The sequence below is a fragment of the Colobus angolensis genome, unplaced genomic scaffold (genome assembly GCF_000951035.1).
Source record: "Colobus angolensis palliatus isolate OR3802 unplaced genomic scaffold, Cang.pa_1.0 Scaffold925, whole genome shotgun sequence".
NCBI lineage: Eukaryota > Metazoa > Chordata > Mammalia > Primates > Cercopithecidae > Colobus > Colobus angolensis.
The window spans coordinates 60,404-72,082 of NW_012123210.1; the positions used below are offsets into that span (position 1 = coordinate 60,404).

The following is an 11,679-nucleotide window of genomic DNA, read 5'->3' on the forward strand; positions in this document are numbered from 1 at the left end:
ATGAGTCCCCACACCCAGCTAATTTTTGTATTTTTTTGTACAAACATAGTTTCATCATGTTTCCCAGGCAGGTCTCAAACTCCTGAGCTCACACAGTCCACCCACCTCAGCCCTCCCAAAGCACTGGGATTGCAGGTGTGAGTCACCACACCTGGCCCTTTGCTTATTTCTATATTGGGTTGCTTGTCATTTGTTGTTGAACTGTAGGTAATTGTTTATGGATTCTGGGCATTAAACCCTTACTAAATACGTATCAAATACAAATATTTTCTCCCATTCTGTAGGTTGTCATTTCGCATTCTTAATTTTGTCCTTTGATGAACAAACATTTTAAATTTGGTGAAGCCCAGTTTATCTCTCTTATTTTAGTTGCTTTGGTGTCAAATCTATGCATCCACTTCCAATTCTGAAGGCATTAAGATTTAACCCGATGTTTTATTCTAAGAATTTTATAGTTTTAGTTCACATTTGAGATTTTTGTTCACTTTCAGTTATATTTTGCATAAGAGTGAGATAGGGGTTCAACTTCATTCTTTTGTATGTGGTTACCCAGTTGTCCCAGCACTGTTTGTTGAAGAAATTCTTCCTTTATTTATTTTTTAAATGCTTCCTTTAGATTGAATGATCTTGGCACATTTGTTGAAAATGAACTGGGCATAGATGATTAGGTTTACATTTGGATTTCAATTTTATTCCATTGGTCTTTATTTCTTTCCTTTTGCCAGTACCATGCTGTTTTGACTACTATAGTTTTGTTTTGAAGTTTGGAAATTTGAAAATTGAGTCCTCTCCCTGTAGTTGCATATAAATTCAGGATTGGCTTTTCCATTTTTACACAAATAAAAAATTTTAAAAAGGACATTGGAATTGTGACAGTGATTACATTCAATCTTTAGATTACTTTTGGAAGCATTGCCATCTTAACAATTTTAAGTCTTTCAGTCCTTTAACATGACGTGGTTTGCCATTTATTTAGGTACTCCTTATTTTTCTAAGCAACATTTGATAGTTTTCAGTCTTTTATCTTCTTGACTATAGATTCTCTGGGCTTTTGGCCCTTTTGATGCTATTGCAAATGTAATTATTTCATTGATTTTATTATCATATTGTTCATTGCTGATATAAACACACACAACTGATATCTGGACCGATCTCACATCCTAAAATTAAGCTGAAAATATTTATCAGCTCTAGTTGTTTTTGTGGGTTGCATGGACTTTTCTTTATATGGAATTGTGTTATCTTAAAATAGAAAGAGTTTTACATCTTGCTTTCTTACCTAAATGCCTTTTATTTCTCTTTCTTATCTAATTGTTTTGGCTAGGACCTTAAGTGCTATGCTGAATAGCAGTAGAAAAATTGGATGTACTTGGATCTTTTCCACGTGATTTGGGGGCATAAGCTTTTAGATTTTCATAATTTGATATAAAATATCTTTGGAATTTTTATAAATACATTTTATTATAAGGAATTTCCCTTCTCTTCATATTTTTGAGTGATTTTATCAGGAAGAGTATTGAATTTTGTCTTATGCTTTCTCAGCTTCTATTGAGATGGTCATTTTGTTAGATTTTTCCTTTCTTTCTAATAAGGTGGTGTATTACATTGATTGATTTTCTTATTGAAGCACTCTTGTACTCCCCATATAGATCCCATTTAGTTATGACATATAATCCTTAATTTTTTGAAAAAAACCCATAATGTACAAGTTGCTATATTATTTCTCTTTCTTGTCTAATTGTTTTTGCTAGGACCTTAAGAAAGATGCTGAATAGCAGTAGTAAAAGTGCATATACTTGGGGTTTTTTTCCCCCTGGTTTTAGGGCATAACCTATTAGATTTTCACAATTTGATATAAAATGTCTTTGGAATTTTTATAAATACATTTTATTATGATAAGAAATGTCCCTTCTATTCATATTTTTTAGTGATTTTTAAAATTATACTTTAGGTTCTGGGATACATGTGCAGAATGTGCAGGTTTGTTACGTAGGTATACACGTGCCAAGGTGGCTTGTTGCATCCATCAACCCGTCATCTAGGTTTCAAGCCCCACATGAATCAAGTATTTGTCCCAGTGCTCTCCCTTCCCTTGCTCTCCACCCCTTGACATGCCCTGGTGTGTGGTGTTTCCCTCCCTGTGTCCATGTGTTCTCATTGTTCAGCTCCCACTTTTGAGTGAGAACATGCAGGGCTTGGTTTTCTGTTCCTGTGTTAGTTTGCTCAGAATGATGGTTTCCAGCTTTATCCATGTCCCTGAAAAGGACATGAATTCATTCTTTTTTATGGCTGTATAGTATTCCCTGGTGTATATGTGCCATATTTTCTTTATCTAGTCTATCATTGATGTGCATTTGGGTTGGTTCCAAGTCTTTGCTATTGTAAACAGTGCTGCAATAAACACACATGTACATCTGTCTTTATAGTAGAATGATTTATAATCCTTTGAGTATATACCCAGTATTGGGATTGCTGGGTCAAATGGTATTTCTGGTTTTAGATTCTTGAGGAATCACCACACTGTCTTCCACAATGATTGAACTAATTTACACTCCCACTAACAATGTAAAAGCGTTCCTATTTCTCTGCATCCTCGACAGCATCTGTTGTTTTCTGACTTTTTAATGATCGCCATTCTAACTGGGTTGAGATGGCATCTCATTGTTAATTTTATGTTTGGATGTTGTAAATGGGATTACTTTTTTAAATTATTTTTAAAATTTTTCACTGTAGGAATATAGAAATACTAGCGATTTTTGTATGTTATTTTACATTTTCCAACTTTACTGAATTTGTTTATTTTTCATAGTTTTTTAGTGGAGTCTGTAGGTTTTTTAAAATATAAGATTATATTATCTACAAATGAGCATAATTTGACTTCTTCCATTCTAATTGGAATCCCCTTTATATCTTTCACTGATTGCTCTAGCTAGGTATTCCAGTACAATCTTGAACAACAGTGGTGAAAGTAAGCATTCTTGTTGTTTTCCAGACCTTAGAGGAAAGGCTTTCCATTTTTCCCCATTTAGTGTGTAACTAGCTGTGTGTCTTTCATAGATGGCTTTTCTTATAGTGAGGTATGTTTCTTCTCTACTCTGTTTTTTTAGGGCTTTTACCATGAACGGATGTTGAATTTTATCAAATAATTTTTCAGTATCATTTGAAATGACCATATGCTTTTGTTCTTTATTCTGTTGATATGATGTACCACATCTATTAATTGGCATATGTTAAAGCACTGTTTCATACAGGGATAAATCCCACCTGGTTGTGATGAATGAGCTATTTAATGTATTCATTAATTTGGTTTGCAGCTATTTTCTTGAGGATTTTTGCATCAATATGCCTCAGAGACATTGGCCTATAACTTTTTTTTAATGTGTCTTTGGTTTTCTTATCAGAGTAATACTGGCCTTATAGAATTAGTTTGGAAGTATTCCCTCCTTCACTATTTTGTGGAATAGTTTGAGTGGGATTGGTATCAGTTCTTCTTTAAATGTTTGATAGAATTCATCATTGAAGTCATTGAGTCTTGAGCTTTTCTCTACTAGGATGCTTTCTCTTGCGTTCAATCTGATTACTTGTTATAATTTTGTTCAGGTTTTGGATTTCTTCATGGTTCAATTTCAGTAGTTTGTATGTATCTAGGAATTTGTTCATTATTTCTAAGTTTTTAAATTTACTGGTATATAGTTGCTCATGGTAGCTACCAATGATCCTTTGAATACCTGTGATATCAGTTGTAATGTCTTCTTTTTCATCTCTGACTTACTTGGATCATCTCACCTTTTTCCTTACTCTGGCTAAAGGTTTGTCAGCTTTCTTTAATGCTTCTAAAGAACAAATTTTTGCTTCATTGGTATTTTGTATTGTTTTCTTTATTTCAATTTCATTTATTTCTGCTGTGAGCTTTATTATTTCTTTTCTTATACTAATTGTGGGTTTGGTTTGCTCCAGCTTTCGTAGTTTTTTAAGGTATATTGTTAGTTTGTTTAGTTGATGTTCTTGTTCTATTTTGATAGTTGACACTTACAGCTATTAACTTTATTCTTAGTACCACTTTTGCTGAATCCCATAGGTTTTCATATGCTGTGTTTTCTCATCATTTGCTTCAAGAAATTTTTCAGTTTTCTTCTTAATTTCTTCATTCTCCCACTGTTCATTCAGGAGCATATTGTTTAAATTTCATGTATTTGAACTTATACAAAATTGATTCAAGATGGATTAAAGACTTAAATGTAAGGTTCAAAACTATAAAATCCCTAGTAGAAAATCTAGGCAATAAAATTCAGGACGTCCTTGGGAGTTTTATTATTAAATACCTGGAAGTATTCTTCATTGGGTTTAATCTGCTTGGTGTTCTATCAGCTTCTTGTACTTAGATAGTGATACCCTTCTCTAGTTTTGGAAAGTTCTCTGTTATTTTCCCTTAAATAAATGTTCTACTACTTTCTCTTTCTCTACCTCCTCTTTAAGGCCAATAACTCTTAGATTTGCATTTTGAGGCTATTTTCTCGATCCTGTACGTGTGCTTCATTGTTTTTTATTCTTTTTTCCTTTGTCTCTTCTAGCTGTATTTTCAAATAGCTTCTGTTAAAGCTCACTAATTCTTTCTTCTGCTGGATCAATTCTACTATTATTCTACTAAAGACTCTAATGTATTCTTCAGTATGCCAATTGTATGTTTCAGCACCTCAATCTCTGCTTAACTCTTGTAAATTACTTCATTCTCTTTGTTACATTTATCTGATAGAATTGTGAATTTCTTCTCTGTGCTATTTTAAATATCTTTAGGTTTCCTCAAAACAACTATCTTATATTCTCTGGCTGAAAAATCACATATCTCTGTTTCTCCAGGATTGGTCCCTGGTGCCTTACTTAGTGAATGTGGTGAGGTCATGTTTTCCTGGATTTTCTTTATACTTGTAGATGTTCATCTGGGGCTGGGCATTCTAGAGTTAGGTATTTTTGTCATCTTTGTAGTCTGGGATTTTATTTTGGACCCATCCTTCTCGGTAGGCTTTCCCGATATTAAAAAGGACTTAACCTATTTTCAATTTGCCCCTAGAATACTGCACTGGCAGTGAACTGCACTTTTTTTAATAAATGGGAAATGAGTTAAGTGTTGTGATCTAAGCTGTATCTGCTTTAGGGGCACTCCAAGCCCAATAATGCTGTGGTTCTTGAAGACTTGTAGAGATACTGCCTTGATGGTCTTGGACAGGATCCAAGAGAATTCTCTGGATTACCAGACAGAAACTCTTGTTCTCTTCCCTTAGCTTCTTCCAAATAAACAAAGTCACTCTCTCTGTTCTGAGCCAATTGAAACTGGCGATAGAATGACACAAGCACTCATGTATCCACCACCACTGTGACTGCACTGGGTCAGACTTAAAACCAGCAGAACACTGGGTCTTGCCCAAAGCCTGCTGTAACCACTCCCTGGCTACTGCCTATGTTTCCAAGCATCTGGGGCTCTACAATCAGCTGGTGGTGAATCCAGCCAGGCCTGTGTCCTTCCCTTCAGTGCAGCAAATTCTTCCAGTACCCAGGCATGTCCAGAGGTACTACCCAGAAGGCAGGGACTAGAGTCAAAAACCTTAGAAGTTTATTTGGTGTTCTGTTGTACTGCAGCTAAGCTGGCACTTAAACCACAAAATGCAGTCCTTCTCACTCTTCCCTTTCCTTTCCAAAGGGAGTGGAGTCTCACGCCTTGAGCAGTGCTACCACAGGCCCATGCAGAATACTAGATCTCGTACAAGAGCCAAGTCCTGGTTTTGGAGACTCCAGGAGTGCACTTGGTGCTCTACCCACCTGTGATCAAGCTGGTACCTAGTTGCAAGACAAAGTTGCCTTTATAGTTTACTCTGATATCTCAAGTAGAAGGAGTCTTTCCTGATAGCCAGCTAGCTGGGAATGTGTTGAGTCTTAACTGAAGCCAGCAAGTCTCAGAGTCTTACCCAAAGTCCTCCACGTAGTACCTGGGTATTGCTGCTAGCTATTCAAGCCCCCACTCCTCAAGCACCTCAAGCAGAAGAAAGGAGTTTCTTTTGGGAGTGAAAACTGTGCAGCTTGGGATTAGGAGAGGGGGGATGGCAGCACCCCCTTACCCATCTTCAGCTGGTGTTTCAGTAAGTTGCACCTCCCACCACCGGTCTACTGTCTCTGGGCCCAGTTCAGAACTAGGACTCACATAAAAGTTACAATCCTTGTAGCCAAGACTACCTTTCAAGTTTATTTACAGTCCCAGAGCCCTATAGTCCACATTGATGAGGCTTGTAGAAACTTGGTCCAACCACTGGTATCAGAGATTCACTTCAGGCCAGGGCTGGTTTAAATGCTCCCTCTGTGAGTGGGCATCAGCTGAATTTGGGCCTGTTTTCCCTTCTGCCATAACAGAACAGCATTAATTTTATGCTCTATAATTACTGTGTTCTCCCTCCTTCAGTACTCTGAACCATGCCACTGCTGCCAGGGGAAGAGAGGATGTCAGTAATTCAATACTATTTTTTCTATCTCTTCAGTTCCTCTTTCAGTGATATACATTTAAATCTAGGTACTGCACATGCTCATCTGATTTTGGTTCTTATGAAAGTACACTTTGTGTAGATAGTTGTTACACTGATGTCCTTGCATGGGGAATAATCAGTGAAGCATTCTATTCTGTCATCTTGCTCTACTCTCTCATTTGTGTATCTTCCTTTGAGAAATTTCTGTTCATGTTGTTTGCCCACTTTTTACTGGGAATATTTTGATTTTTTTTTTCTTGCTGTTTGAGTTTCTTGTAGATTCTGGAAAATAGTCCTTTGTTGAAAGTATATTTTGCAAATATTTTCTCCCATTCTATAGGTTGTATGTTTACTCTGCTTGTTGTTTCTTTAACTATACAGAAGCTCTTTCCTTTAATTAGGTCTCATTGTCAATTGTTTTTATTGAAATTGCTTTTAAACACTGAGTCATAAATTCTTAGCCTACACCAATGCTCAGAAAAGTTTTTTTCTAGGTTTTTGTCTAGAATTTTTATGATTTCAAGTCTCATATTTAAGTCTTTAGTCCATCTTGAGTTGATTTTTGTATATGGTGAGATATAGGAATCATATTTCATTCTTCTACATGCTCCCCTGGGTAATATAAGCCAAGCACAAATCCCACAGCTACTAGTGTAGGTGGCTCTCTCCTGCAAGAACTACCTCCTAGCTGGAAGCCAATAGGCACAGCCTATTACAACATCTGCTGGCAAAATAACACAACATTTGGGAAGGAGAAAACTTTTGTCTTATCTCAGCTAACACCATACCGACATCACCCCAGCTAATTAGAAGGTCTTGAGTGTGTTCACAAACCCAGTACATTTCTAGTACAGTTGGCATTTGAGGAAATCACCACACTAAGCCTATTTATAACCGAGTAAATCTTACAGAGTCTATATCAGTCTCTTGCCACTCCCATCAGAGGCTGTGCTTGCATTTGTTGCTGGGAGAACAGAGCACAGTTAGGCCCACTCAACATTGCCCTCCTTTGTAGCAAAGAATGGAACCCAAACACTGTACATCTCTCAGACCTTCCCACAGACCGAGGCATCAGAGATTTCCAGTTGGCTGACAAAGATGTCAATCATCAATTATCCTCAGAAGGAAGAGCCGATATTACAGGTGGATAATCATAGGCCAAATGGACTGTTAAAGAGAGAGCAATGGAGCTTATTGGTCAATTCATAAGAAGAATCTACAACTCACAAACACGCACACACACACACATACACACACACACACAAATAAAGTAAAAAGAAGCTGGCAGGGGTAAAACCCTGAGAGACTTAGTAATCCATGGAAAGGGCAGGTAGGAGTGTTCTCAGCCTCCCTACCCAATTTGGCAGGCTACTGGGATCTGAAGTCAAGGTGACCTTCTTTACCTTCATGAGCACAAGTACTGGAGTGGGCTGTGGTTTTGAGACTTCTCAAGAACATTACCTTGTTCACACAAGTTCCCTTTCCTTTTCCCTTGGATCTGAGCTCTTTTTAACTGTTTTGGTAGAATTCACTAGTGAAGTAATCTTGAGATGGAACTTTGTTTTTGGTGGGGGGTAGTTCTTGATTACTAATTCAAATACTTTACTTATTGTAGGTGTATTCACACTTTCAATCTATGAGAACTTTATTCGATTAGTCCCTTAGCCTTGGCATTTGCATTACCCCTACTCTTCTTTATCCAATATAGGCAGTTAATGCCTCACGTTTTTGTATTAACAATTGCCATTTCTCTTCACTTTGTATTTTCCTATTTATTCCTGAACTTATTCCTTAAAATAAGTCGCCTGTTGCCTCTCATCTGGATTACAATTTTATTAGACCTGTCTTGTCTTTGTGAACTCATTATCCTTCACTATATTTCATTCTTGGTTTTGTTGACATATTTGTTTTACACATTTCAGCTTTGTAATGAATACGTAGGTGATACTGAGTCTTTGTAAATTTTTGACAGAAGAAAATTGCAAACTCTTGATTCAAGAGTGGAACACTTTTCATGATACGGCCCTAATTTACCTATATTTTTAAACTAAAACTGTGTTCACTTACAAATAATAAAAAAATCGTAAAAATAAATGTGTTAGGCTGTTATTGAATTGCTGCAAAGAAATACCTGAGGTCAGACAACTTGTAAGAAAATGAGGCCCAACTGGCTCACAGTTTTGCAGGCTGTACAAGCATGATGCTGGCATCTGCTCAGCTTCTGCAGAGTCCTCAGGGAGTATTTGCTCATAGCAGAAGGCAAAGTAGGAACAGACACATCATTTGGCAAGAGGAGAAGCAAGTTGGAGAAACAGTTTTAATCAACCAGATCTTATGTGAACTCACTTATTATCAGGATAGCATCAAGGGAAGTAACGTTCATGAGAAACCTACCCCCATGATCCAATCACCTCTCACCAGGTCCCACCTACAACACTGGGGATTAAGTTTCAACAAAAGATTTGAGAGAGATATTTATTATCCAAACTATATCAAGAGCTTAATCAAATAGTTGGCTTATATATCTCAAATACAATAAGTCTTATGGTGGGCTAGAATAGAAATAATATGGTAGCCCTGAAGTATGAGAAAGTCAAGTGCCTTCTTTTTTTTGTTTACCATGTTTAGTATAGAAGTCTTCATTACTATGATCAAATGCTCATGTCAAAGATGATGTCAATCCTATCTCCCCTTTCACATTCATGTTTTGAATAATAAGGAGAAAATAGAAGATTCATGTTCTGGTTTGAATGAGTCCTCTACAGTTCATGTGCTAAAAGTGAATGCCCAATGCAATAGTGTTGGTGGGTGCAGCCTAACAAAACATGACTATGTCATCAGTGTTCTGTCCTCATAAATATACTCATGTCGTTATTGCAAGAGTGGGGTAGTTCTTGACAGCTTGTTATAAATGTGAGTGTGCCCCCACCCCTTGCTCTTACTCTTACCCTTTCTTACCCTTCTACTTTTTGCCATGTGATGAAGTAGCAAGAAGGCCATTGCCAGAAGCCACTGCCATGTTCTTGGACTTCCCAGCCTTCAGAATCATCAGAAATAAATTTCTTTTCCTTATACATTACCAAGTCTACAGTATTCTGTTATATAGCACAAATTGAACTAAGACAGGGCATCAGTATACTTCTGCTTTTATTTCTAGGGAAAGAAATACTCTGTGTGACTAACCTAAGCAGCAAATGATTTCATGAATGGAACTTGTAGGTCTGTCAGGAAATAGTTTTAGTTAACTGATCTGCAGTTTCTGCCATACCATACAGTTGCTTTTTCTAATACTGTACTGTCCAGTATCTCTTTTGGTTAAGTTTATAATGTAGTATGTTTTTTAAAATTTAGTGTATTTAGATATACTGGCACATAATTTGTCAGATAATTGCATGAAATCATTTCTAGGAAAAGGACAACCAAGAGTCAGAATTCACTATTGAAAACTTGGTTGGCACTGTAGCTGATCTATTTATTGCTGGAACAGAGACAACAGGCACCACTCTGAGATATGGACTCCTGCTCCTGCTGAAGCACCCAGAGGTCACAGGTAGGACCACAGATGATGAACAAAGTGAATTTTAGAACAATGCTGAGAAGATGGTGCCAGTGTCCTCCACCTTGTTTCTCTCTGAGAAGCTTCATTCTTTAAATTTCTGTGTCATCAGCTGTAATCTGTCTAAATTTGATGACCTGATTAAAAAGGACATCTTTGCACAATGGAGGAGGATGACTGAGATCAATAAAAGCAATATGGCAGTAGCAAAATAAATAAAGCCCTGATGAAGTATCTAGATTTCAGCAGAGGTAATTTGTGGTAGGGAGAACCAGCATAAGTTGGCCTAGTAGTGAATGTTGGTTTTATTATGAAAAGTCCACTTTGAAGAGTAGGTTCATTCTTGAAGGTATCTTTTCTCGTTTTGAAAATTCCATGTTCTAATGCTGGGGTAGGGAGATGAAAACAATCTTTATTGAAGCATAAGTGGAAATACTAGAATTGTTCTGAGGCATCCTGAGACAAATTCCAGTCTGGGAAGTAATCTAAAAGTTAGGCTCCTAAGAAAGGTGTTTCTATTTAAGCAGAGGCCATACCTAAAGGAATTTTATTTTTCCAAAAGTGTGTTTCATAAAACTGCTGTTTGACCAAATAGGAATATTTGGAAGGGGGGTTAATAATTGCATCATTCACATACAACTTTTCTTTAGAATTTATAATTTACCTTTAGAGTAAACTCTACATTTCCTTAGAATTCACATTTAAATAGTTCCTGTTTTGCAGCAGATAACATACCTTTTTTCCTGTGTCAGGATCCCACTGAAATTTCAGTAACCAAATTACAAACTAAAATTAGCCTGTTGAAGTAAAAAGAGAGGAGAATAGAAAACAGCCAATAAAAACACAGAGAGAAAACGAAGGGCTGACAATTGACACGGCATAGAGGATGGAGTTGTAACGTAAGTATCAGCAGAGCAAGATTTATCAAGAGGAGAAGCTAATCTGTGACACTATGATTCTCATAAGGGTCAGTATTTGGAGGCACCAAGAGCCAAAGAAGGTAGGGAATGAGACTGAAAAGGGAGGCTCTCCTGCCCAGGTTTCCTCCATGACTCCTTTTATCAGGTACCTGATTTTTTCCCACTGGAAAAGGGAAGCACACTCTCCAGAGAAACTGAGCCTAAGAACCCCTGTACTTGGGGACACTTTACAGGGCCAGGAAAGTGTGAGGTGTGAAGCTAGAAAAAAAAGTTTGGGAAATATCTATTCCTCAGATTCAAAGACTCAGCACTTTTCTTCATCTTGCTTCCTGACATTCAGCAGCTAGATATTCTCCAGAGAAGAAACAAGTCTAGAGAAAAGACCTCCGTATTTTGCCATCTTTTTATTTATTTATTTATTTATTTTTCATTATTATACTTTAAGTTCTAGAGTACATGTTCACATCGTGCAGGTTTGTTGCATATGTATACATGTGCCATGTTGGTGTGCTGCACCCATTAACTCATCATTTGCATTAGGTATATCTCCTAATGTTATCCGTCCCCTCATCCCCCACCCCACGACAGGCCCTGGTGTGTGATGTTCCCCACCCTGTGTCCAAGTGTTCTCACTGTTCAATTCCCACCTATGAGTGAGAACATGCGGTGTTTGGTTTTTTGTCCTTGCTATAGT

General features: G+C 37.1%; 1 protein-coding gene across 1 annotated transcript in view; it reads left to right on the plus strand.

Annotated features, from left to right (window-relative positions):
* Nucleotides 1-11,679, plus strand: part of LOC105504518 (cytochrome P450 2C20-like) — a 28,349-nt gene that overhangs the window by 8,350 nt on the left and 8,320 nt on the right. The window contains exon 6 of the mRNA XM_011931977.1: nucleotides 9,918-10,059. Coding sequence (XP_011787367.1) covers nucleotides 9,918-10,059 — 142 coding nt within the window. The remainder of the gene's footprint in view (nucleotides 1-9,917; nucleotides 10,060-11,679) is intronic.